We start from the raw sequence: 26645 nt of genomic DNA, 5'->3' as shown, positions 1-26645 counted from the left end.
CTCTGAGCATCCTAAAAATGCTGAGTGAGCATATACAACATGAAATAGATAATAATGAAAGGGAAGTAATAATTTTTTGGGGGGGGGGGGGGGGGTGATTTTAATTGTCCACTCTGTAAAAAGGTTGCCCTGTGGTTTAAGGCATCTGTGGTTTAATATTAGAGCAGGAGATTAACCTAACACATTTTGACCACTCCTTCATTGGGGACTTATTCAATGAAATACTGTTTACGTATGACTTGGGATATGTAAATGAAATTGCCCAAAAACAAACTCCCTTTGTCCCCACATTGATTGGCAGAGGAGCATTGACCACCATTGACTTCATTATTTCTTCAAATAGTTACTGCCACAAGATTAAGAGGTTTAAGACCATAGAGTTACCACTAAGTGACTATTGGCCTCAAATAATGGAGATTGAAAACCCATTTTTTGAGCAGTATAATGATGGGTCCCTTTAGCGCACAGTCCCTGGTGTGATTCTTGGGAGGCAAAATGGGTATACTCTTAAATGGGGTAAGGTGGTCCTAGAAAAGTTCCTAGGCAAACTGTTGAAAAACTGTTCTGACAGTTTCGCGATTTGCCTGGGTGAGCACTCTGACAGTGAGCAGATAATAGAACATTTCAACATCATAGCTGCTTCAATTAGAATTAGTCTGCGGGTGGAGGTAAATAAACGGGCAAAGGGTAATAAGAGTTGGTTTGATAATGCATGTACAAGGGCATTGACCGACTTGAAACATGCTATTCATAGGACACCCCGAGATCCCTTACAAATAAGAGGTTTAAGAAAAATATACAATGAGGCATTAAAAAAATAGGAAAAATGCCATAAAAAAAGGAGGCCTTGGAAGTCCTATGTGCAGCGTCACAGTCTAAGGATGCATCTGCATTTTGGAGGGCCGTAAATGCCCCTTTTCTTTACGATAATACCAAGGCGCTTGGAGATTGCAATTGCTGAGGACGACTGGGTCGAACATTTTTCCAATCTTTATAGGTCCCAAGATGAAAGACCTATTATAGGTCCTAGTACATTGGGTGATATAGGGGTAGGGGCTTAGAAGCTTGTGGTAACTTTGGAGGAAGTTATGATGGGTTTGAAAGCAACAAAGGGTGGCAAGGCCGCAGGTCCTGATGGGATCCCAGCAGATTTGTATAAAGCAAATAGCGAGATCTGGGGCCCCATGCTGGTACAGCTTTTTAATGCAGCCCTAGCAAGGGGATTAAATGCGTCTTGTTTACCTCGGTTATTGTACCAATAAATAAGAAGGGAGACAGACAAAATTGTGCATGCTATAGACCAATCTCCCTTCTAGACTCATCTATAAAAATCCTTGGCAGAATCATACCGGCAAGACTTCAAAATTGGGCAGAGGAAAATGGGATAATAAGTGACCTGCAGTTTGGATTTCAGAAGGGCATAGGAACAATCGAACAAGGTTTAAATCTATTGATTGTTCATCAAAAATATACCAGGGTAAAAGGTGAACGCCTGTACCTTACGTTTGTCGACCTCACATCGGCATTCGATTGTGTGTCACATGTTAAATTGTGGGCAATCTTAAAAGGGCTGGGCGTGGAAGATTCTATCATTTGCTTTTTAAGAGAATTATATTAAGGGGCCACAGCATCGGTTCGTTATGGAAAGGGGGGGCGAATGTACCAGAAAATTTGGTGTTGGACGTGGAGTACGCCAGGGGTGCGTCCTGGCTCCATTTTTATTTCTGGTCTATATAAATGGACTTGAGCTTCATCTGTTGCAGGAGTGCAGTGATATGCCCAGGGTTGGCAAGAGATCTATCCCTGCACTCCTGTATGCTGATGAAGCAGTCCTAATGGCCCGGACTCCCTTGGCTCTACAGAATTTGATAACATCTTTTGATAAGTTCATGTTGAGTTTAGATTTTAAAATTAACTGTAGTAAAACCTTCTCCATGAACTGTGGTACAAGAATTAGGAAGCAAATGAGAAGAATGTTCATAAATGAAGTTCCCTTGGAAAACACCTCCACTTTCCCCTACCTTGGTATTTTGTTCCATGAATCTGGGTCTTGGACAAGTGCTGTAAAGTCCAGAACTTTTTTGTTCTCAAAAACAATAATGGCCTTAAAGAATTTTATAAAAAAGTTGGGCAAGAAACCAATAAGAGAAATCCTAACTATATATAATGCCACGTGTACATCAGTAGCTTTGTATGGCTCGGGTCTTTGGGGGTATTCCAACATTCAAATAGCCGAAAATAAGTTCATGAGGGATATTCTGACAGTACCACAAAGTGTTGCGACTTATATCTGTAACACTGAACTTGGACAACCCCATATATCAGATATAATCAGAACACAACCCATCCTCTTGTGGCATAGGGTATGGACAACAAACAAGTGTGCCGTGAACCGGGCTATGTTGCAGGATGTCTTAAAATTGGAAAATGTGAGTGGATTTAAATGGCTAGACTATGTTAAATGTTTTCTTATAGAAATCAATTGCCAACATTATTATGATGATGATCCACTCACAATGGTTAATATATCCAGAAAATTGTTGAAAAAATAGTATGGAATACCTCGAAGAGAAAAGAAGGCGAGAGGAAGTGAAGAAAAAGACAGTTACCTCGCATCTTTTGTTATTAACTGGTGATAAATTACAGCCGTATTTAACCCTGCCGATGTCCAATTATGATCGATTTCTCTTGACTCGTTTTAGATTGAATATCGTTTTTAGACTTTTGTCCTTCCCAGAAATGAATTCATGGTTGCGTGATTTGCCTATGTGCCCGTGTGATGAATCTTAGTCCCATCTGAAATCCATGTTTTATTCTTTTGTAAATTTAATATTTTACCACGTAGGAAATTTATTATCCCAATCCTCAAAGAAATTAACTTAAATAGATGTCGCCCAGCATTTTTAGAATTTCAGAGAATGGACACTGTTTTAACTGTTGCAGTAGTTTTAGGCTTTTTTATACATGTTTTTAAATTGCGGAAAACAATTGGTCTTGATGAATTATAATCATTTTCTTTTAACTATCCCTGTGTAAATGGTAATTTCATTTTGTTGCTTTTATGGTTATTGTCTTAACCGAATAAAGTACTTTTTGAACTTTTTTTGATTTCACACTTACTTACCACTATCAATTCTGGATCCCCTGATTACCCTTTCCCGCCGCTCACTCTTAAGTTGTTCCCTGACATTATGGGCACCAACTTAGCTGAGATTTTTAATGTGATGTTTAAAACAGCCACATTTCCCTCTATCTGGAAAAAAACTGTTATCAAATCGCTTATTAAAAAGAGTAATCTGGATCCTTCAGATGTCACAAGTTACAGATAGCTTGCCTTCCATCTCCAACTAAGATCATTGAAAAGATCATGAATGTTCAGTTATCAGACTTCATTGACCAAAATAATTGCCTGGATGAATCTCAGTTTGGATTCAGAAGGGGACATGGCACCGAAACTGCTCTCATCAAGGACTTGGTTGAAATTAAGAAAATATTAGATGGAGGAGGGGTGCAGTCCTGATACTGCTGGATCTCTCTGCGGCTTTCGACCAGGTCAATCATGTGACTCTGATAGACCGTGTCACAGCCGCTGGGATCTCCCATGGGGCTATGGCCCTTCTGTCCTCTTTTCTTTCCAACCGATCACAGTCCGTCACCTTTGGTAACTTCAATTCTGCGTTGTTTGCTCTGCCATGTGGTGTGCCTCAGGGATCCTCGCGGAGTCCGACCTTATTTAATATCTATGTGTCTGACTTGGCGAGGGTCATCAAATCCCACCACTTGGGCATAACATCATATGCAGACGACAAGCAAATGGTGCTGGCAGTTAACAAAAACGGTGAAAAAATGGTGCACAACTTCCAACAGGGAATGCTTGCAACCAGTACCTGGATGGCAGATAACTGCCTTAAATTAAACTCTCATAAGACGGAGGTTATGATTTTTGGCAAGCTCACCCCTGCCTGGTCCCCCACCTGGTGGCCAACAGAATTGGAATCACCTCTGTCACCAGTGGCAAAGGTGAGAAACTTGGGGGTTATTTTTGACAATAAATTGTCATTCATGCACCATGCAAATACGGTTGTTTCTGCATCGTTTTTCATCATTAGAATGATAAAGAAACTTCTTCCTTATCTTCCTTTCTCTGCCGCTAAGACCCTTATTAGTACATTAGTCATGTCTCGCATTGATTACTGCAATGGGCTCTTCATTACTGCTCAGGAAAGAGTACTAAACAAGTTACAATTGGTGAAAAATGCAGCAGCTAGACTGCTTGCAGGTACCCTAAATTTAAACCAATCTCTAACATCATCCAACAGCTGCATTGGCTACCGGTTAGAAACAGAGCCAAATTCAAAGCTTTGTGCATCGCTTTTAAATCAATACACTCTTCCGGAAGGGAGTTTTAAAAATAAATCATTACGTCCCTATACTCCCTCAAGATGCCAACGTTCATCCTCAGCAAACCTCTTGGTGGTACCACGAACCAAAAAAAGTCTCATCGGGCGACAGATCCTTTCTAGTTGCCACCAATAAACTTTGGAACAGTCTCCCGCCCCATATTAAGACAATCACGTCTTTACTTACATTCAGGAGGCAAATAAAAACATTGCTCTTTAATCAATAGTCAATTTTCCCCTGCTAGCATGTTCCACAGCACCGAGACACCCATGGGTATTTGCGCGCTTAATAAATCTTCTTAATAAATAAATTTAAAAAACAAAATCCTATTTCAGGAAACCCTGCAGTTTGTCTACTTCTTTTACAAGTGGCTTTTCAGCCTCCGACATTGACGCCAAACGGAAAGCGCAGGGTAGACCCTCTGGAGGTCTAGCCACTTGGGTGAAAAATGCTCTGGGGTCCAAAGTCAATCTCCTCCATTTGGACTCCCCTGGATATTTTAGGTTTAGAGCTGACCCTATTTAGTGGTTGGAAGTTCAGAAATTGTAATATCTATAATAGAGTGGTGCGTGCTCTAGAGGAAACAAATATAATTCACATACTAGATCATGCTTTGGCTGAGTACTCAGATGGTGTTCCCATACTAGTGGCAGGTGATTTGAATTGTACTTTTGGCGGGCGTGGCCAAGCAGCATGGCCGGCAGGACATGAGCTCCACCGGCTCCCGTCCTGAGGACCCAGATATCCTGTATATTTATCCTAACTGGGCTGCTTTTTGCTTGAAACGGGGGCCGGAAGCTCCTCTCACACTGGGGGCCCCCCTCCTGGAGGGCCACCGGCTGCCGTCCGCGAGTTTCCCCGGAGGCAGTGCTGGCGATCTGAAGGCCGGACCTCCGCCTATGTGAGGCCGGGGTCTGCGGCCTCTTCCGGAGCAGTGGTGCGGGGGCAGACCGGCCTTGCGGCGCCCCCAGAAGATCGCGGTGCCGCCTGAAGGACAGCAGAGCCCGCTGTCATCTGGGGCTCCGCCTTGGAGGAGTTTGTGTGTGGCTGGCGGGACCTGAAGACGGCCTCCATTGCCCGACCTCGTCCTGGATCTGGAGAGGAGAGACGCTGCGGCCGCCCTTCCCCCCAGGCGCTGCTTGAGAGACGGTGAGGGAGCCTCCCGGTTGGGTGAGCGCTCCTCGGAGGAGACCTCCTTTGTCTTTGGGGCCTGGGGAGCTGGCCCAGCGGTGAGGTGTGTGCGGCGCTACGGGGCATACATGATCGGATCTGCGCCCCTCCCCCGCGGAGCCGCCATCTTGCTCCTACGACGAGGCGGTCATTAGCCACAACGAAGGGGCCTGCAGATCGGGAGGCTCACTGCCCCGTGCTGGCGTACCGCGGCACCCCCCCCCCCACTGGTACATTGCTGATGAGAGCCCTGGTGGCCTGGGGGCTCGTGATTGTGGACATAGGGGTGAGTGACTGTGGATCGGGCTCCCTGGTCAATGCGAAGGGCCTGCCTCCTATGCTGGCCTAATTGAAGACGGTGTGTGCTGCTTGTTTTTTTTTTTGCCGCCTATCATCCTGTGGGCCCCAATCCTCTCTCGAGGGCCTTCAGTGGAGTCGGACTGTTGGCCCAGATTGTCCCTGCAGGTGCTGCTGTCTTGGGGGGAGGGGGGTGACTGGGCCCTGCACCCCTGGTTGTGGCGGAGGGGCCTTGCTTTGGACACAGCAGTGGCGCTACTGGCCCCTCACGGGCGTCCTCCGTATTGACGCAGCCTGGAGATGCCTGGAGGCGAGAACTGGTGCGCGGCATCTACGATCTGAGGAGCGGACTGGAGGCACGCACCTGGGCGGCAGTGGCTGAGTGAGGTCCTTGGCAACCCACTGGAGGAGTTGATGAGACTTTTGACTGCTGGCAATGCGCAAGGATAGGATGTCGGGTCTACCCAGTCCAACACCATTATGCTGTATACTACCCCGCGGCTGCCATCACAACGGATTATGCGACAGACAGGGCAGGAGGAGAGTGCGGATGGGCCGGCGGAGCCTTCCCGGGCGGAGCTCTTGAAAGCTATACAGGGCTCCCACTCTGCGCTGGAGAGGCAGATAGAGACTGTATCGATTGACGTCAATCTTTTGTGGACGGATCTCCGAAAAGTGGCGGATAAGGTCTCGGATGCTGAGGGCAATATTACCCAACTACAGGGTGAGGTGGCCTCCCTCCTGAAGACGGTCACGCACCTCACGGCCACGACGCATGCCTTGGAGCGGAGAGCTGAGGACGCGGAGGGTAGGGCGCGTCGAAGCAACATTAGGGTCCTGGGTGTGCCGGAACGACTGTAGGCTGAACGCAGAGCGCTTCCTGGAGACCTGGATTCGGACTCAGCTGTGCCCACACGGCCTATCGGATGTCTTCGTCATCGAGCGGGCGCATAGGGCCCTGGTCCCACCTCCGCGTGAGCCCACGAGGGCACTGATTGCTAAGATCCTGAACTATAAGGACCAGGACTGCATATTGAGGGCGGCGAGAGAGGCGGCGACTCTCCCCATAGAAAACAGTTGCGTGTCCATCTATCCCGACTACACACAGCAGGTACAGGAGCAGCGGAAGCCCTACCTGGGGGTTAAGCAGAAGCTCCGGGAGATGAAGATCCACTATATGCTTTTGTATCCGGTCAAGCTCAAGGTGATATCACAGGGCCGGGCGCACTTCTTTGAATCCCCAGCGGAGGTATGGGAGTGGCTGGAGATAAGGGGTGACGACCTGCCCCCGGGAGAACGTGGAGGGCACCGCGAGACGAGGGGGACCAGTCCTCAGAGAAGACATCGCGGACGAAGAAGGCGCCGTTCTGGTTCGGAGGGCTCCGAGGGGCCTAGAGTCACGGTGGGAGAGGATAGTGCTCTGCTTCTGGGACCTTCAACGGCGGGGGCTGGTCTGGAGTCCTCAGACGCGTCCGCCCCTGGGGAAGTTTTGGTTCCGGACACCTTGCAGGACACTGTGCTGGGTACGGACTCTACGGCCCCGGTGATCCCGAAGACTGGACTTTCCGAGCTACTGACGGAGACGGCTCCGTCTTGAGGTACTGTCTGGCTTATGTTATGTTGTATCCCACTTTGGAGGGCCTCCTGTTGGGTCTCTGGGTTGTTGGGGATGCCTGTGGCCCATACTATTTGCCCTTGGATGGCAGAAGGGAGCGGAGGACTTGCATCCTACTGAAGAGGGATTATGCGGTGGGGAGTATACATATGTTTGGATGGAGAGGAGCCCGACCTGGGGCGGATACCATTAGCCAAGCCTAGGGCCTATCCTGCGAGTTGGGTCCTGTGGGGAGCTGGAAGGGGCGGGTGGGTGGTGTTAGTTTGGTTGTCTTGTGGGTGAGTGTTGTGTGAGACGAATGGGGTGGCTGTGTACGTCCTGGCACCGGCAGGGGGAGGGCAGGGTAACATGTTCTGTTGTTGCTGTCATCTTGCTCGTGGGTGGGGGTAGGTGTTTTGGGGGGTTTTCGGGGGGTGGGTTGGGAGGGGGAGTTGTTGCTGGCATCAAGTGTACTGTGATTTGGGTTCCTGAGTGGCTGGTCATGTGGGCTGGACCTACTGGCCTGGATAGTGTTCGGGCCGGAGAGTGGCGGATCACACTGTGCGTATCGTATGGCCCGGATGGGCGTGATCATAGACTATGGGTTTTAAATTCTTAACCTGGAACGTGCGCGGATTGGGCACTTGCACCAAAAGACACAGGGTCCTTTCCTTCCTCAGGCGACATGGGGTCTCAGTCGTGTGTCTTCAGGAGACCCACTTGAATGAGGAGGGTGCTCAGAAGCTGTCCAAGAAATGGCGGGGCCAGGTATTCCATTCCTCCTTCTCACTTATGCCAGGGGGGTCCTAATCTGGGTGGTGCCTGGGGTTCCCTGTGCCGTTCAGTATGTTGAGGCAGACATCGAAGGCAGGTACCTGCTGCTGCGGATTAAGTTAGATGGTAGGTATTTCCTGCTCTTAAATTCCTATGCGCCGAATGTCGATGACCCGGGTTTTTTTTTCCCCATCTTCAGGAACTCATTGTTTCGGACCTGGACGCCCCCTTCCTCTGGTTTGGGGATTTTAACTGCGTGTTGGATCCGGATTTGGATCGGCATCCTCCTCGCTCTGGCACGAAGCTGCGCATGACGGCGCGACTCAGGGAAGTGATGCATAATTTGGGAGCGGTAGATGTGTGGCGTACGGGCCACCCATCTCAGAGGCTATATACTTGTTATACCCCAACGCACGGCACCCATAGTAGACTGGACCGCATCCTTGTGGCCAATGTTGCCGCGTCTCTCTCCTTGACGGTTACCCACCAGGCCCGTTTTCTGTCGGACCATGCCCCAGTGACGTGCTTAGCACAATGGGCGGACCAGGTTACGCGTCCCGGTACTTGGAGGATGCCAACGGACCTTCTGCAGGACCAGGTAGGGAAAGACCATGTGGCGACTGCCCTGACTGATTACATAGATTTGAATTGGGAAGGCGGTGATTTGCCTTACTCAACCAGATGGGAAGCCATGAAAGAGGTGGTGCGTGGTGCCTGTATGGGCCTCACCTATGGGGTCCGGAAGCACTTGCTCTGTGAGTTACGGGACGCAGAGGATAGACTCCGGCGCTGTCAGTCTCTGCCGGATCCTGTTGCTTCGGACCAGGAGGCGGAAAGGGAGGCCCGGGTGTCCGTCCATGACATTCTTACCCGTCTGGATAAGTATACTTTGGGCCAGTATAGGCAGCGTCTCCACCGCGAGGGGGACAAGTCTGGTCGACTGCTGGCCTGGATTCTTCGGCGGGAATTCGCACCGGAGCGGATAGTTGCCCTACGGGCTCCCACTGGTGACATGGTGCACTCTGAGTCTGATATCCTTGAGGTCCTCCGATCTCACCTGCAAATGGTGTATACGGCCGACCCCTCGATCACGGAGGCATCCTATCGGCCGTACCTCCAGTGATTGGCTCTCCAGGTCCTCTCGGAGGAGGCGGCGGCGGAGTTGGATGCGGCGTTGACTCTCCGGGAGGTCAGTGGCGTTGGCCGCCCTCCCGCGGGCTAAGGCGCCGGGCGGAGACGGCTTCCCACCTGAGTTCTACCATTCGTTTGGAGATGTCCTAGGCCCCCTCCTCCTGCAGGTTTATAATGAGGCCCTGGAGTGTGGCGCTCTTCCGCCCACCATGAATGAGGGGGAGGTCTGTAGGATCTTGAAACCGGGGGGGGGGGGCACAGCTGCGACCCCGTGGCGTTCCGGCCTATCACTCTGATCAATACAGACGTAAAGATCCTCACCAGACTATTGGCAACTCGTCTGGCCCCACACATGGCACACTTGGTACATCAGGACCAGTGTGGGTTTATCCCTGGTCGTAACACTGCGATGAACCTCCGGCGTCTGAACCATATCATCCACGAGGTGCGTGGTAGGGAGGAGCCCCAAATCCTAGTGTCCATTGACCTGGCTAAGGCCTTTGAAACGGTCAGCTGGGGGGATCTCTTGGAGGTGTTCCGGATGGCAGGGCTGGGGCCAGTGTTCTGCAATTGGATCCGGGTGCTCTACGGAGCACCCCGGGCTAGGGTTCAGCTCGAGTCGGCCCGCTCCGAGGAGTGGTCTATGGGGAGGGGCACTCGTCAGGGGTGCCCCCTGTTGCCGCTCCTATTCGCCTTGGCGATAGAACCCTTGGCGGTCTTCATTCGTGCAAAGATGGAGCAGTGGGGTATTAAGGTGGGCGATACCGTCAACGTGATCTCCCTCTATGCAGACGACGCTCTGTTCTATTTGACCTCCCCGAGTGACTCGCTCCCCGCTTTACTGCGGTTGCTGGACCGCTTTGGTGCTGCCTCGGGGCTGCGCATTAACCCTGGGAAGTCCCTGATTTTTCCTCTGGCGGGATGTGCTGTCGACCCGGGAGTGAGCCTCCCGTGCCTGGGGCTGAGATGGGAGTTGGAGGCCTTCCGGTATCTGGACATTCAGGTGGCTTCGACTGACGAACAGCTGGTCCGCAACGCTGAAAGGGTCCTCCGCTCTTTGCACCAGTCTGTGTCCTTCTGGAATACGCTCCCCCTTTCCATCATGGGGCGGTTAGCAGTTGCTAAAATGGTGATGTTGCCTAGAATATTGTACGTCCTGCAAAATACGCTATGCCCGCTTCCCCCGCGAATATTTTGTACGCTCAACTCGCTGCTCACATCTTTACTCTGGGCGGGCAGATGCAGTAGGGTTGCGCTGCATACTGTGGTCCAGAGCTGGGAGGAGGGAGGCCTTGAGGCCCCGAGGTTTGACCTCTACTATTACGCAGCCCAGCTCCTGCCAGCCGCAAGGTGGTTCGCGGACACAGATAACTGGGAGCTGCAGCTCCTAGCGGGCAGAGCGGACGGGAAGGCTTTGCAGGTGGCTTTGATGCAGGGACGGGGGTCAGACGAGGCCCTGCCCTATGTGGTGCGCCATGCGGCGGGTATCTGGCAGCGGTTTGTCGAGAAGGTCTTGCGGCGGGCCCCTTTTCACAGGGAGCTACCGTGTGGATTGTGGTCCCGGTGCTGCTGATGGAGGAGAATGTGTCCTTCTGGGAATGGCGAGACGGCGGGTGTGAGACTCTGGCGGACCTTTATCCGGACGACTCCTTTGTGTCCTTTGAGCGTGCTACAGAAGCCTTTGACCTAAGCAGGGGACAGTACCTGCACTACAGGGGACTCCAGGAGATGGCAAGGGCGACCTGGCCCCAGTTCCCAGAGACACCTCTGTTGACCCACACCCTCAACATCCTCCTTTCCTGCAGTAGAGGAAAGCGGCTGATCTCCTTAATGTACTCAGCAATGCGACGGGACTCCGCCCCGCCGATCGCGCCGTCCTGGGCGGCGGACCTGGGGGTGGCCCTGGAGCCGGGACAGCGTAAGCGTATTGGGCTCCTGACCAGGAATGTCTTGTGCAATGCAAGGTTTAAATTGATCCACATTAATTTTGTGCATCGCACCTACATGACCCCGGTCTCCCTGAACCGAACCACGAAGTCAGACTTCGTGGTAAATAGCGACCAAAAATAGCGAATTCGCAATGTAGAAATGGTTAATGAATTGCATTTAAGGAATCTCAAATAGAGATTCCTTAAATGCATTTCCTCGCAAATGTGCGAATTCTTTATTAGCGAATTTTGCATTTGGGATGATGAATCCCAAATGCAAAAATTGCACTCGCAAAGGGCCAGATTCTCAGAATCTGGCCCTTTGCGAGCGCAATTGAGCTTGATGAATCTAGCTGTATGAGAGTAACAATAATGCGAGTCACTGCTGTTTGCAGCACTTGCATTTTTCACACTATTTTTTAGCACTAAATATGTCCTTTTGCCCAAAATGGAAATAAAGACACTTTTCATACTAAAATATAGCTCTAAATGCCAGTTTTAGTAATCTTTCCTAAATTTCTCGTAATTAAACATAAGCAAATGAAGTAAGTTTTGCAAACCTCTAACGGTGTACTTTCCCCTCGCAGGCCACCATCACTGTGAAGGTAGCCTAACCAAGGGAATCATAATTTGAGTTCTGCCCCTCTGATTCCATATTTTGCAAATAGGTATATTAGTACTTAGATCGGATCACAAAATAAGCATCACACTTTTAGAAGCTGGTTATTTGAGGAGGGGGAGTTTCCCTGCCACTGGCCAGTAGTGCTTCTGTATGGCTAACTCGAGGGTTGATTTTCATGCCTTAGAAGCACGTCGGTCTGGACGTCACCCACGCAGCAGTAAAAGACTCTACTGACTGGATACCTCAAGTTGACTAGCAAACAGATGATAAAAGTGATTGATTTCAGGTAGAATAAAAGAAACAATGCACAGCCAGTGCTGGTTAGAAGTCCTTCACCACAGGCGTGAGTAGAATGGATTAAATCCGTGCAGAGAGGCACATTTCAGCACCTTGGCAAGCTAAAACTGCCCCTGAACTAACCTAATATTTTACCTTTGAAACTGTGGCTGCCCTGGTGATCCCACCACCTCACCTATCCAGCGCAGAACAAGAAGAATGGGGTAGTAACAATCATCAGCAAAAACTCCAACCTAGCAGTGGTAGACTCACAGGCAGACACCAAAGGAAGAACACTTGTGACCACACTTAGAAGAGCGGGAGAGACATTCCATGTGGCAAACATATATGGCCCCAACTGCGAGGACAAACCATTTTGGGAGGGGGTAGGAGCACAACTACACACCCTACCGCTGGGCGACCTGCTGATCGTTGCAGGAGATATGAACCAAGTTCTTGATCCATCGATCGACAAGCACCCGCACAGACCGAGCCACTCGACAAACAATCCCAACATCCTAAAGAATCTATGCTCCAAACTAAGACTGAGAGACCCATGGCGCCTAAGCAACCCAGATGCCAGAGAATACACATTCTACTCCAACCCACACAACTCATATAGCAGAATAGACTATATCCTAATGTCAGAAACACACACCCACCTCATAGATCACACGGAGATAGGCCCCAGATCGGTATCAGATCACTCGCACATAAGCCTAACCCTATCGGGCAAGCACAACGAAAAGCCAACCCGCAGATGGCGATTCGATGACAGTCTACTCCAACACACCTCAGCGAAGGCTGAGATAGAGGAGGCAATAAAGGAATACCTGCTAATGAATGACACACCAGAGACAAACAGGGAAGTACTATGGGACGCCCTAAAAGCCACCATCAGGGGAACAGTAATGACCGTTAAAAGCAGGATGAACAGAGGAAGGAACAAGAGAATAGAAGACCTAGAGAAAGAGATTAAAAAGCTGGAGAACAGCCACATAGCCAGAATAGAAGATAGTAACACACTCACGAACCTTACCAAACGGAAGTACGAACTTAACAGAATACTGAGTGAGAGAGCAGGGACCTGGATTAATAAATACAAATCTATTAACCTCTGCACTGCAAACAAAGCGGGCAAAAACCTAGCGTCCTACGTAAAGGGGAAACAGAAACAGCACACGATAGGAGCCATCAAAGACAGACACAGCAAGTCCCAGACTGCAAACAAGGACATCCTAGAGGTCTTCAGAGACTTCTATGAGGGACTGTACACCAAAGATGAAACGCTTAAGGAGGATGGAGGCAAAGAGCTGCTAGGAAGCATAACCACACCCACACTATCAGAACGAGAACGCAACATCCTAGAGTTGCCCATAACGGAGGACGAGATAGAGAAAGCCACGGCAAGCCTCAAAGACAATAAGGCACCGGGGCCGGATGGTTTCACAGCTGCCTTCTACAAGCAGTACTTGCACACTCTCAAACCCACAATGAAACAAGTATTCACGGAATGTGTCCAGACTGGACACATGGCACCCTCAATGGCTGTGGCAAACATAATTGTCATACCAAAAAAAGGGAAGGACACAAATGAGGCGAAGAATTTTAGACCTATCTCCCTAATAAATGTAGAAGGCAATATCTACGCAAAAATACTAGCCAACAGACTCAATGCGTACCTACCCAAACTGATACACAACTCTCAAGTTGGCTACATCAAAAACCGTATGTCCCATGACAACACGAGACTACTATGCCACATAATCAGCCACTCCTCCCGAAGCAGCAATGCAGCTGTCATGATAGCCCTGGACGCTGAGAAGGCTTTCGACAGGGTTTCATGGCCCTTTTTAGATCAATGCATGGGGAAATTCGGGTTGGGGCCAAACTATAGAAGGATGGTGATGGCCCTATACAACAACCCCAAAGCGCGGGTGGTGGTCAACGGAGGCACATCAAACATACTACACCTAGGCAGGGGAACAAGACAAGGCTGTCCACTCTCACCAGCCCTCTTCCTATTAGCCATAGAACCGCTCCTCACGATGATCAGAACGAACGAAGACATAGCGGGAATACCAATAGGAGGAGAAACATTCAAGCTAGCGGCATACGCTGATGACGTACTAATAGTCACAGAAGACCCAGAAAGATCCATTAAAGCACTGACTGACACTATCGGGAAATACGCCCAGGTATCAGGGTACAAACTCAACACAGACAAATCAGAGTGCAAACCCTTAAACATCCACACAACAAGAACGGTACTAGGAACGTCCGGACTAACCTGGCAACAGAAGCCCATAAAATACTTAGGCATCCTCTTTGAGAGAGACCTAAGAACGACACTGGAACATAATTAACAAGCAACAATCCAGAAAATTAAGGATAAAGTAGAAGGGTGGTCCCCCAGATTCACTACATGGTGGGGAAGGGTAGAAGCGATAAAAATGATGCTCACACCGATGGTCAACTACATGCTAACCATGCTCCCACTGACTAACACAGAAGACTTCCACAAGAGACTAGACAAGATACTGAACAACTTCTTGTGGAGAGGGAAAACACCTAGAATCAGCCTACGCAGGCTTAGGCTCTCAAAAGATCGGGGTGGTCTAAACATAACTAATTTCAAACGATTCCAGGTAGCCTGCATTGCCAGACAGGGGCTACACTGGCTAGACCCAAGACAGGAATACACCCCAGCATGGCTTACACTCGAGCGGGGACTACTAAAAGGCATGAACCCCATCGCCCTCCTCACCGCCACCCGACACCCAGCAGTCAAGGACAACCCAGTCCTAAAGAACACGAAAATAGCTCTTTTAAGTGTTGACAAACTACTGACAACAAGCATCAAGGAAGGCCAATTAGAATCCATCTGGCACAACCCCAGGTTAAGATACAGGGATAGGGTTCTAGACATGCACGAATGGTACAAACATGGTATCTCCACTGCCCAGGACCTTCAAAAACATGGAGCGCACACAACCGTTGACACCCTCAAGGAAGCTCATAACCTAAAAAGCATAGAGCTCTACAACTTCCTGAAAATCAAAGTGGCAATCAGGAAGGCGAACCTCAACAACCGGACACCATCGCTCATACAACTTGCAGCCAGTCTCAACACACTAGGACACCAAGTAGCACACCTATACAAAACACTCGGCCCCAAAAACACCAAACTCAACGACAAGGTCACAAATTTCTGGGGAGCCGTAGCAGGGAGGGAACTAAGTGAGGCCGAGAAAGCAGAACTATGGAGATCAACCTCTAGGAAAAAAATTACGGCAACGCTAAACCAGACCAAATATTGGCTAGTGCACAAGGCATACTGGACACCAGCCCGCCTGGCCTCCTTGGGGATCCGAGAGAGTGATGCATGCTGGAATTGTGGAAACTGTGGCTGCCCAATTACTTAAGTCTACACCAGTATGTCACCAAACATTGCACGATAAACATGTTTTTTTTACATGTTTGAAAAGTGAAAGGGGTCAAATCATCCACCAGACACTTGTGAGCGAGATCAACTGGTCTACTGTTGTGGTTACAGGCAGTTTGCATTTCAATATGCAAATGATGGCGTTTCAAGGGGGTCTGTTGCCCTTCTACATCTATGTGACTCCCCCAAGAAAAATACTTCATGAGCATCAGGAGTGCATTCTAATGCACACTGAGGACAAAGAGATGCATGACCATGTCCATCACTGGCTGTAAGAGAGTCCTTTGTTTAAACAGCGCCAAAACGCAAGTCTTAATTTGGGGGCATGAGAGGGGGGGTGCAGCCAAACCATGATCTATTTGACCTACAAACCTGGTTTCCCCTCCTAGTGCACACGTCTAAGTCAGAAACCTAAAAATCATCTTCAATTCAAATATTGCTTGCGTTACCCGTCCTGCCGGGATCGGATAGTATGATTTTTAGGATGGACACTAATAGCGGAGCCCTACTGATGGTCCTCATTTACCGTCCACCCCAAAGCATGCCCACATTTGCTGCATCCTTGGCAGAACATCTGGCCCCTTTGATAATCAGTTACCAGAAAATTGTGCTGCTGGGTGATTTTAACCTCTGGATGAACTCTACTGAGTTGGTCGGGCAGGCAGCTGCACTGAAGGAAACTCTTTCAGATCTGAATCTTACCCAGCAGATACACCTCCCTACCCACGTTAAAGGACATGGCCTTGACCAGATTTGGTCACAGAATATCCCTCTTACCATCAATTCCATTACCCCATGTATCTGGTCGGACCATTTTTTGATCGACTTCTCTATCACTATCACTGAAAGCAGGAAACAGCTGTTTCAGCAAGGAGGGAAAGTCAGACTCTGGAAGCACGCTGACCTCCCTGCCTTTATTGACACTTTAACATCATCCCTCCCCCTGTTAGACCAGGACATTGAAGGGATGGAAAAAACTTTTTCTAGCTGGCTACTTCAGGCAGCTAATGTTCATGCCCCTTGTTCCAGCTTTCCTCGCTCCCGCACCCAAGATGCTCATAGGTGGTTTACACCGCACCTTAAAGCCTTGAAACTGCAAGTCCGTCAAAAGGAGCGAAAGTGGCGAACAGCGTACTTAGATCTCGACAAGGCCGACTACTGCAGGGCGCGGAAAGAGTATCAGAAACTCATCCAAAAACACAAAACCGATTACTTCTCAGAAAAAATCCTTCTATCACGCAACAAATCCAGAGAACTGTTTAATATTGTGGAGAGCCTCAGTGGTAGCGACAGAACCTCCTTAGCTGTGGCTCCAACCCAGGACCTCTGCAATACACTAAACGCTTTCTTTTTTAATAAGATCTGCACCATAAAGCAAAGCATTCCCATCATCTCATCTCCCCCTCCGACTGATCTTTACTACAACCCATCTACCCTGGAATCTTTCCCTCCCATTGATGTCGCCTGCCTATCTAAACTCCTTTCCAAAGTTAAGTCGGGCTCCCCCGAGGACATTTGCCCCCCATATATTCTGGGCGAGGTGGGAACCGCCATCCCGGAGAGTATTCTCTCTATGCTGAACGGATCCCTCTCTCAGGGTTTAGTCCCCGCCAGTTTTAAAAAAGCCCTCCTCATCCCTTTGCTGAAAAAAGCTGGGGCTAATCCATCGGACCCCCTTAACTATAGGCCCATCTCTCTGCTGCCGTACTGCGCCAAACTTTTGGAGGCCCATGTCTGTGATAGTATCTCCAAATTTTTGGAAGACTCACAGTATCTTGCGCCTAATCAGGCTGGCTTCCGCCCCCTTCATTCAACTGAAGCAGTCATCGTCTCAGTCCAGAACACTCTGAGGCGGAACGCCGATGAGGGGATCCATCAGGCTTTGGTGCTACTAGATCTATCGGCGGCATTCGACACGGTTGACTATACCATCTTGGTCAACCGTGTCGAACAGGCTGGTCTCAGGGGCTCGGCGTTAAGCTGGATCCGCTCATTCATTACTGGCCGCACACAATCGGTGAGACTGGGTTCTTTTACTGCTCCCACAATCCCCACAACCTGCGGAGTCCCTCAGGGCTCCTCCCTGTCACCGCTGCTTTTTAATTTATACTTATGCCCCCTGTTGTACTCTCTCAGGAACACAGGAGTAACCATACTCAACTATGCGGATGATCTGCAGCTCATCTTTCCCTTAAACACCGAAGACTCAGTGGTAGTGTTTCAAAACACCATGTCTCACATCCTGAGTTGGATGAGCTGCAGTCACCTGAAACTCAACCCAGGCAAGACTGAGTTGGTCTTGCCTGGGCGGAGCGCATTGAGTTGGAACCCTGGTTTCTGGCCAGTCAGCATGGGAGCTCCACCATCCAAGTCGCTCTCGGTCAAGAGTCTAGGAATTCACCTCAGTGAAGATCTTTCTCTGAAAAGACAGGTCGGGGCAGTGGTGTCCTCCAGCCTATTTCAGCTGAAGAAAATCAAGAAAATTGCTCGTTTTTTTTCTCTGGAGGCGCTCACACAGATTGTCATCTCCCTGGTCCTGTCCAGATTGGACTTTTCCAACAGCCTGTACCTTGGGCTCCAGGTCGGTGAGTTAAAACGCCTCCAGCTGATTCAGAATCAGGCAGCCAGACTAATTCTTAACCTAACTAAGAGGCAGTCTGTTAGATTAGGCTTAAAACAACTACACTGGCTGCCTGTTGAGCAACGGGTGGCTTTTAAGACCGGGTGTACTTTATTCAAGTCCTTACATCAAACTGGCCCCCTATTTATTAGAGACCTGTTCAAAAAATACAACCCCTCTCGGAATCTCCGCTCCATGCACAAACACCTTCTGATTGTCCCTTCTTACAAAAGGAAACGTCTTGGAGGTTGCTGCTTTGACCACCTTGCAGCCACCTTCTGGAACTCTCTTCCCCTGCACCTAAAAATGTGTGACAATATTCTTAGTTTCAGACGCTCCCTTAAAACATGGCTCTTTTCTCAGGCGTTCTGAAAAGCTCCTCTATGCGTCTTCTGGCTGTTGCGATGTGTTCCTGTCCATAGCGCCATGAATCCCCCGGGCGAACGAGCGCTCTACAAATACATCTCAATATCAATATCAACAATATAATTAAAAAAGGAGTCAACTTTCAGAAACAAAAGTTCTTCCACATCTTTAAACCTAACATCAATTAGTACAGACACGAACCGGGGTCATGGTCTACCTGGGTTACTACTATGTGGAGATTGCTGTCTCTGGGGCCCGCACCCCCATCCTTTTTCAAGGCCGGCTCTGACTGAAGAGAAACAATGTAAATTGTTACATGGTTTCTCTTCAGTCCTTGGTCAGCGCGGAGGAGCTCAGAGCAGACTGCACCTGCAGCTGCTTTAGAGCAAGACACACACAGCTCTCTACCCATGAGCTGAGGGGGCCCCCTTCAGATACTGAAGACTGGGGTCCCCCGCACCGCGGGGGCTGCGGGGGTGTTTGTTATACCCCTGTCCCTATCCACAATGCCACATAATTCCACTACTGCACGACTGCTACAGACGCTGTTCTAAGCCCGTGAGCCACTGCCGCTACAAATCACTGGAGGCGCAACAGCAAAAAATGCTCCTCCCGCTGATCTCGGCAGCCAGTTATCCTATTCGGGGCTTCTCTTTGTAGTGCAGACAGAAGGACGACAGGTCTTCTATAAATCCCGCAAACAAACGCCGGACTCCGAGCACGTTGGACACATCCCTAAGAAACAAGCTTTTCAGAGATACTACAAGTGGCTTTTCCGATTTGACCTTCAGCTCCAGCTGCTTTTTTGGCCAATTTAAAACTGCAGACAAAGGACATCAACTGAAACTTCCGTCCATTTCCACCACCGCATGCCACAACGCTCTTTTCCCTGAACCTATAAATTGCTCCAGGTTCTTCCGCAACTTTATTGTCCATCACTGGATGAGAAAATAGTTATTTTGGTCCTGAGGAGAACACCCCACAAAACTGACGGGGTTCGAAACACGTAGACCCGTGTATTTCAGTGTGGTGAAGCTAACAAATGTGCTGTTTCGACAGCTAAGGCTGGCTTTGTGCGATTTATAATCGTGTATTAAAACTCACCAGTGCTTTTTACGAATATGGGCACAGCCAAGCCTTGATATTAATTTGTTACATTGTTTGGTCTTCAGACCTCCTAGCCAGTCCACAATTGCTTATTATTTTTCCTATGCTAGGGGTACATGAGTTTGTGTGTGAGTGAGAGTGTCTGAGAAAACACTGTATGAATGTGGAAGGATTGGGTTGAGTGAATTATTGTTTGATTATGTATTGATCTGGTTTTGTTGTACATAGATTTATTTGGTGCGTAAATGTCAAGAGTGTCAGTTATTTTTTGTTAAAAAAATTCCTCTGAAAAAAACTTGCGGCGTTTCCAAAACGTAATGAATTGTCTTTTCGAATGAAATAAAGATTATCGATTATTCAGGGCACAGACTGACCAGTAGCTTTAGTGTCTGCTTAAGTTGAGTTGACTAATTATCACTATTGGCACTTCTGGTAGTTTAATTACATAATTCCACTACACACCACACAATTCCAACCCATACAATTCCACAACTAACAGTTCCAATTCAAACCACATAATGCCACACCGCATACATCCACTCCAAACAAAAACACATACATAAAAGACATTGTCACTTACAACGCCAATAGCTCTAACTCAGCCAAATGCAGGACCTATTGCATTGCAAATGCTTGTTTAAAGATGGGCACCAATATTTATTCAAACCAAGTTTGTAAGAATCCGATCGTACTACATGCGTTGATTACTTGCGTCAAAAGCAGACCCCATATTGAGGGGGAACATCCTGAACAACGACTCCAGAACAACGAGTTCCGGAGTCACGAAAGCGTAACAACGACTTGCCTGAACAACGACTCAGCCTTAGCTGAGTAGTGTTCGGGCAGGGCGGAGTTACGCTTGCGTCGTAGTTCAGGACAAACCTGCCAGCTCTATTTCCGGGTGTAACTCGGAAGCACTACAAAAAATAAAATCCTAAAAAAATGACTTGTCGTAATACTCTAAAAAACAGAAACTGACTGACTAATGATCTTTTATAAACATCGAGAGTTAGGAGGAGCGTCACAGAGTACCAGGTAAGAGAGTTTCTTTTTCAGGGGGTGGGGGGTTTAGGGTTACATTTTAAGGGGTTGGGATTTAGTTAATAGGGTTTGAGGGTAATCATGTTTAATTTGAGAGCAGCGAAATTCGATATTAGTGGGAAGGGTGTTTGGAGTAAAAATAAAGGATTTTGGAGGCTTTGGGATTTGTTAGTAGGGGTTGGGGTTAGTTTAAAGGGTGTTTGGGTGAACATATTTGCTTATAGAGTATGGGGAAAAAGTTTTAAAAGGGTGGGAGGATTGGGGTAATAGTTTAAAAGCATTTTTTTAACACGCATTCCTTTACCACAAAAAATCGTGGTAAAACAAAATCGTGGTTTAGACGAGGTCGTGGTGGCGACCTCGTTGTTAGGGAAGTCGTGGTTGGGGCAATCGTTGTTGCGACATAGAATCAGCCTGATTAACATCGCTAAGGTCAAAATGTAAGTCGATCTGTTGGCTTGTTAGCAGTTGTTCAGGCTCATTAACTGCAGGCACTTCTCCTTGGGCCTCCGGCAGTAGTTTATTATAAAGGTTTGAATAATGATCTACCCAATCTGCTCACTTATAGCTATCTCTAGTGTTGCCATATCTCTATGAACCAGGAAGGGTGAATTAACTGCTTTCCAAAATGCAAAAGAGTCTCAAATTTCCGATGCTGCATGTAAAGCACGCCAGGCTTCTTCTTTAAAGGTTTTTTTCCTTTCTTTTAATACACTCTTGTGCATCTTTCTTGCCTCTTTAATATCATCCTTATTTTTGACTACATTATGTAAGGTGTGTTAAAAGGAACGAGTAGGACTTGGTACATTTAGAATAAAACCACCCAAGTTTTTGGGTGGCTTTTTTATCGGTTTTCACAAACAAGGCATTTCTAATATAGTCAGATATAGTGACAAAACCCTTCTATAATATCTTTATGAGAGGTCATTTCGTCCAGGCATGCTAAGAAGACATCTTTACAGTTTAAGACAACTTGTCTCGTAAACTCATCTGGCTCCACTTTAGCCCTACAAAGAACATAACCATTTTGTCTACTCAGAGTTATGTTATCAACAATGTGGGTTGGGTTGTCTCTCATAGTTCCCTTATTACTGGAAACCAACACACCCAAACTTACAGCGAAATGATCACTCAGAGACTTCTCGTGGGAATTAAAATCCTTAACTCTGGAAGAATGTCTACACGATGTTAAAGTCAATGGTTGAAAATGTGCCCCAACCATTAAAAGTGGAACTAATGGAGACCGGCGAGGAACATAACTTGTTAGCAAATCCTAATAGAAAACAGATCTTTAGTTGGGGAAGGCTGTAAATTTGGTATATAAACAGCTTAATGACTTAAATATGCCCTCAATCAAATCATGTGGAACACTTTTGTAAAAATTCACTAAAGCAATGCAAAATGATATATCAACATCAAGGACAATGATTTGAAAATACCGATCAGCAGCATTCAATACAATTGTTCTTATATTAAGGTAATTTGAAAAATGTGTCCATAAACCCCCTTTGATTTTACATGAGATGATATAACTGCTGGTATATGAAAAGTTTTGTATCAGTTAATATGAATTGGCTCCTCCACCCAGGTTTCCTTAAGACTGACAATATCAAATTTCTTCACAAAGTCAATCCATAACTGGTTGGTTACCTTAGTTTTTAGACCTGCTACATTCCAAAACATAATCTGGTACATATCCATTCTCTTGCTTGCTTCACTTATCTCAAACTTAGCTTCAGCAGCAGATACTATAGAGGCGACACATGAGGTGGGGGATGGCATGAAAGCAGTGTGTATAGTGAAGGGTGTAAAATTGACATTCTCCACCTCAGTCGCTACTGAAGTAAAGTGGGGATCATAAGCTCCACAAATCTTTAATGGTGATTTCGTTAGGGGGGGTAGTCAATCACTACTTAAAGCATTGTTTCACATTGCTGAATTTCCAGACGTTTTTCTGGTAAGGAAATCCATGACCTGCCCCAGGCCTCAGCCGATCTGGTGGCTTCTAAGCGTAGTCAGTTAAACTCCTCAAGGTTAGGGAGTATGACAAATCTATTATGGACAGGTATATTAAACCAGGGCCTGCCATTCGCTTTTTGGGGCTCATTGGTTGCAGTAGTACGGTTGCTGTAGGTAGGTTGGTAAAAGTATCCCAAAGGCACCAAGTTAATGCTTTGTACTGAGATATTATGATTTTCTGTACCGAATTTTCTTTAAAAGTTTGTAATAAGTCTTTTAAACTATTCCGCTGATCTAGAACTAAGTTATTGAGCAGGCCCTTTTACGTAATTGATTGTTTCCAGGTATTTTGAGGTGGTGGGGGGTGACTTATTACGGGGATACATAGCCTCATGAAATTGAGGTTTAACACAGTCATCAAATCATTGAATTGTGGGTGTTTTGTTGAGGAAAAGTGTTGGGGTGCCACAATTTCAGGGTCACGGTGCTTCTGAGCAGAATCCTAAACCTTTTGCTGTAGTTGCACACATGGTCTGCCCTAGTCAGTTCCATGCTACCTCTCCCCTCTGAACCAGCCGTGGTCGTTGGTGGACGTGCTCTCAGAGAGGCAGTGCTTCAAATGGAGAAATAGAATTGCAGGCACCAGAGTACCTGCTTGTTTCTGAGAAGTACTGGTACTCTCCAATTAAAAGCATTCGGTTACTCTTGAGAAGGGCCGGTACTCTCCCTGTCAAAATAAAAAAGTGCCGGTACTCCATACCGGACAGTACCGGCCCATATAATGCACTCCAGAGAGAGCACCATCCACCCTTGTAAGGGCCCTAGCAGCCTCTGACTAAAAACATAAACAAATACGTTGGTATTTTGTTTCTTTTCAAATCATGATCCATATCAATGTCCACTCGGAGCATGCTGCTGCTTTCGAGACACACACACACACAGATAAACTGAGGGGCCTTTCATGTTTAAAAGACGGACCACCCCCACGTCGTGGCGTGAGGAGTGTCTTTTAAGCCACTGGTCCGATGAACTCCTGGGCAGCCTCGTGTAGCCTGGTTCCACTCCCATGTGCCCCACCTTTACAAAACACACACCGACCATGTACTCCTTGGCAGCCTCTCGAAGTGGGGTACCGTGTAGCCTGCCCCCTCCACTTTCCCACCTCTGTAGCACACATACCTTGTACTCCTGGGCAGCCTCTAGAATGGGAAGCATCTTGTGAGTCTTGTGGTCCCCTGACATGCTGCAGACCACACAGATGGGCTCCTGGTCATCTACACAGAAGAGTTTCCATTTCTCTTCGTGTTTTCTGCACCTGTTAATCCCGTGGGGGGTGGCACTCGGGACCTGAAGGTGTTTGGCGATTTCCACCATGTTCGCCAGGTGCCTGTTGGGCCGGAGGGTTTTGGTCTCGTAGACTGCTCTACACTGAGGACAGGGGAAGTGGTTCTGCACCCCCTCCCCGCACCGAGTAATACAAGAAAAACAGAAGGCATGGCCGCACTCCGCAGACACGGGGTCTGTGAAGTACCCTAGACAGATGGAGCAGGTGGCCTCCTGCTTCAGGTCTCGGAGGTGGTTCGCTGCAGCCATGTTCCTGCCGGAGAGGGAATGACGAAGTTCGACATTCGTTTCTCTGTCCCGGTTTGTGAAGCGGGAGTGTCCGTTTCTTCTACCATATACACCCTCGCATTTTCATTGGCTTTTGCAGCAGAGAATGGGACGGTCGGCGGATGAGCCGAGATCGAGTACAGCTGAGCGGGATCGTCGCTCTCCAACCTGGGACTGTGTGCAGCAGAGAAAGGGGAGGTCTGCAGCAGAGCCGAGAGTATCAACCGGCGATCCCAGAATGTCTGGGTCTGAGCTGGGAGTGTTATTAGGGGATTTAGGAATATACGAATCTGCGTTGGCCTGTATTGGAGCCTGTATAAGTTTCCGCACCTGGCTGTGTCGCAGTCTGTGGGTTTCAACCCTTACTGCATCATGAGGGCTGTTTCAGCTCTGAATACTGACTTGATGTCATTTGTGACACCTTTTTACAGTATTGGATGTTTCTAAACTGTACCCTGCACGCTGGAATGCAATGGTAAACAAAAACTACAAATCCCAGCATGCAAACCGTTATTAGCTAAAAGTCAGAGCGGGATAAAAGGAGCACCATGCTTGGCATGGAGTCACTTAACTCTTCCTGTAGAGTATCGGGCTCAGTAGTGTTAACTGTCATCTGACGAGTGCTATATGTGACCATGATGGGGGTGAATGAAGCCACCTGGTAGCTCCGTGGCATTTCGGGAGGCCCTTCCTGAGGCAGTTAGTTCACTAGCAGTAGGGTCTGCCAATTTTTCTATCGTAGGAGACTTGAATCTCCATTTTGATACCCTGTCTCTTACCTCAGTGGGTGGGATGGTGGCGGACCTTGAGGCCCTTCAACTATTCCAGCTGGTCTCGGACCCCACTCATAGTGGTGGCCACATTTTGGACCCCTTCTTTTCCAACCTAGAGGGGGCTACAGTGGCCTCCCCCCTCCCCCTGACTTGGTCAGACCACTTGCTCGTGACTATTTCCTGTCCTCTCATGGAGGCCCCACTTAAGCCGTCGCTGCGAGCCTTGCCCAGACGGCGTTGGAGCAAGTTAAAGGCGGAAGATCTCTATCGCCTTCTTACTGTTGATCCATTGGATGTAGCAGAGAACGTGGATTCTGGTTATGACCATTTCTGCGGATGGGTAACCAGAGCCCTCGACTCCCTTATCCCGATGGTTTCAAGTAAGTGTGGTCCCCGCGCCCCCAGCCCCTGGTATGATGGCAATCTGCGGGCCTTGAAAAGTGTCTGCAGACGTGCAGAGAGAGACTGGAGGAAGAGGTACGACAGCAGCAAAAAAACCTTGTACACCGCTGCTGTCAAGTCCTACCACCGTGCGGTTTGTAGAGCCCGGGCTGCATATTACGCCCTGGAGTTCCGCAGCAGTGGGAATCCTGTTAAAACCATCTTTAAAGCTCTCAAGGACCTTGTGGCAAGGAAGCTTGCCGGTAATTCCATCAGCTCCAATACCCATTGTGAAGCGCTGGCGGCTTTCTTCCTGGAGAAGGTCCAGACCATCTATAGGGCCTTTCCCACTGTTGCACAAACCAGCGCGGGGTCATCCACCCTGCCGGATCTGGTGGTATTAGACTCTTTCCCCTGTCTCTCCTCGGAGTCTTACACGGCCTTGGCTCTTCGAGTCAAGTCTGGGTCGCCAGCTGACCCGCTCAAGCCACTAATGTTCAGAGACCAGACTTTTGCTCGCCCGGTCTGTGACCTAATCAACATGTCATTATCATCTGGCCAGGTGCCTTTGAAATGGAAGCATGCGGTAGTGATGCCCATTTTGAAAAAACCATCTCTCGACCCTACAAAATCGGAGAACTACCGCCCGATTTCGCTTCTCCCGTGGCCAGCCAAACTCGCGGAGGTGCACGTTAACACCGCCCTCACTGATCATCTGTCGCGTACCAACATTCTGGACGACACCCAGAACGGTTTCCGGGCTGGCCACAGCACGGAGACAGCACTGTTATTCATGGTCGAGCACCTGCGGGCAGTCCTGGATGCAGGTCAAACGGCGGCGCTTGTTTTGTTAGACCTAAGCGCCGCCTTTGACACGGTCTCCCATGAAATTCTCCTGCAGCGTCTTGAGGAGATAGGGGTGACCGGTACTGCACACCAGTGGTTTCGTTCGTTTCTCATGGACCGTTCCTTCTGTGTGGCTGCCCCGCCCTATCAGTCCAAACGTCATCCTCTGTCTCTTGGGGTCCCACAGGGTTCCTCGCTGAGCCCCACGTTGTTTAACATCTACGTGAGGCCGCTGGCTGAGGTTGTGAAGCTCTGTGGTATGACCATGGTGTCGTACGCAGATGATACCCAGCCAGCGGTCAC

General features: G+C 48.5%; 1 protein-coding gene across 1 annotated transcript in view; it reads right to left on the bottom strand.

The window, feature by feature from the left end:
- The window catches only part of LOC144753940 (E3 ubiquitin-protein ligase TRIM11-like), a 277392-nt gene extending 252949 nt beyond the window's left edge, over positions 1 to 24443 (bottom strand). The window contains exon 1 of the mRNA XM_078641467.1: positions 23911 to 24443. Within this exon, the coding sequence (XP_078497593.1) occupies positions 23911 to 24324 (414 nt within the window). The 5' untranslated portion in view covers positions 24325 to 24443. The remainder of the gene's footprint in view (positions 1 to 23910) is intronic.
- Between the last annotated feature and the right edge of the window lie 2202 nt (positions 24444 to 26645).

This window comes from Lissotriton helveticus, chromosome 5_1 (genome assembly GCF_964261635.1).
Source record: "Lissotriton helveticus chromosome 5_1, aLisHel1.1, whole genome shotgun sequence".
Lineage (NCBI taxonomy): Eukaryota > Metazoa > Chordata > Amphibia > Caudata > Salamandridae > Lissotriton > Lissotriton helveticus.
This window is presented reverse-complemented; position numbering and strand designations above follow the sequence as displayed.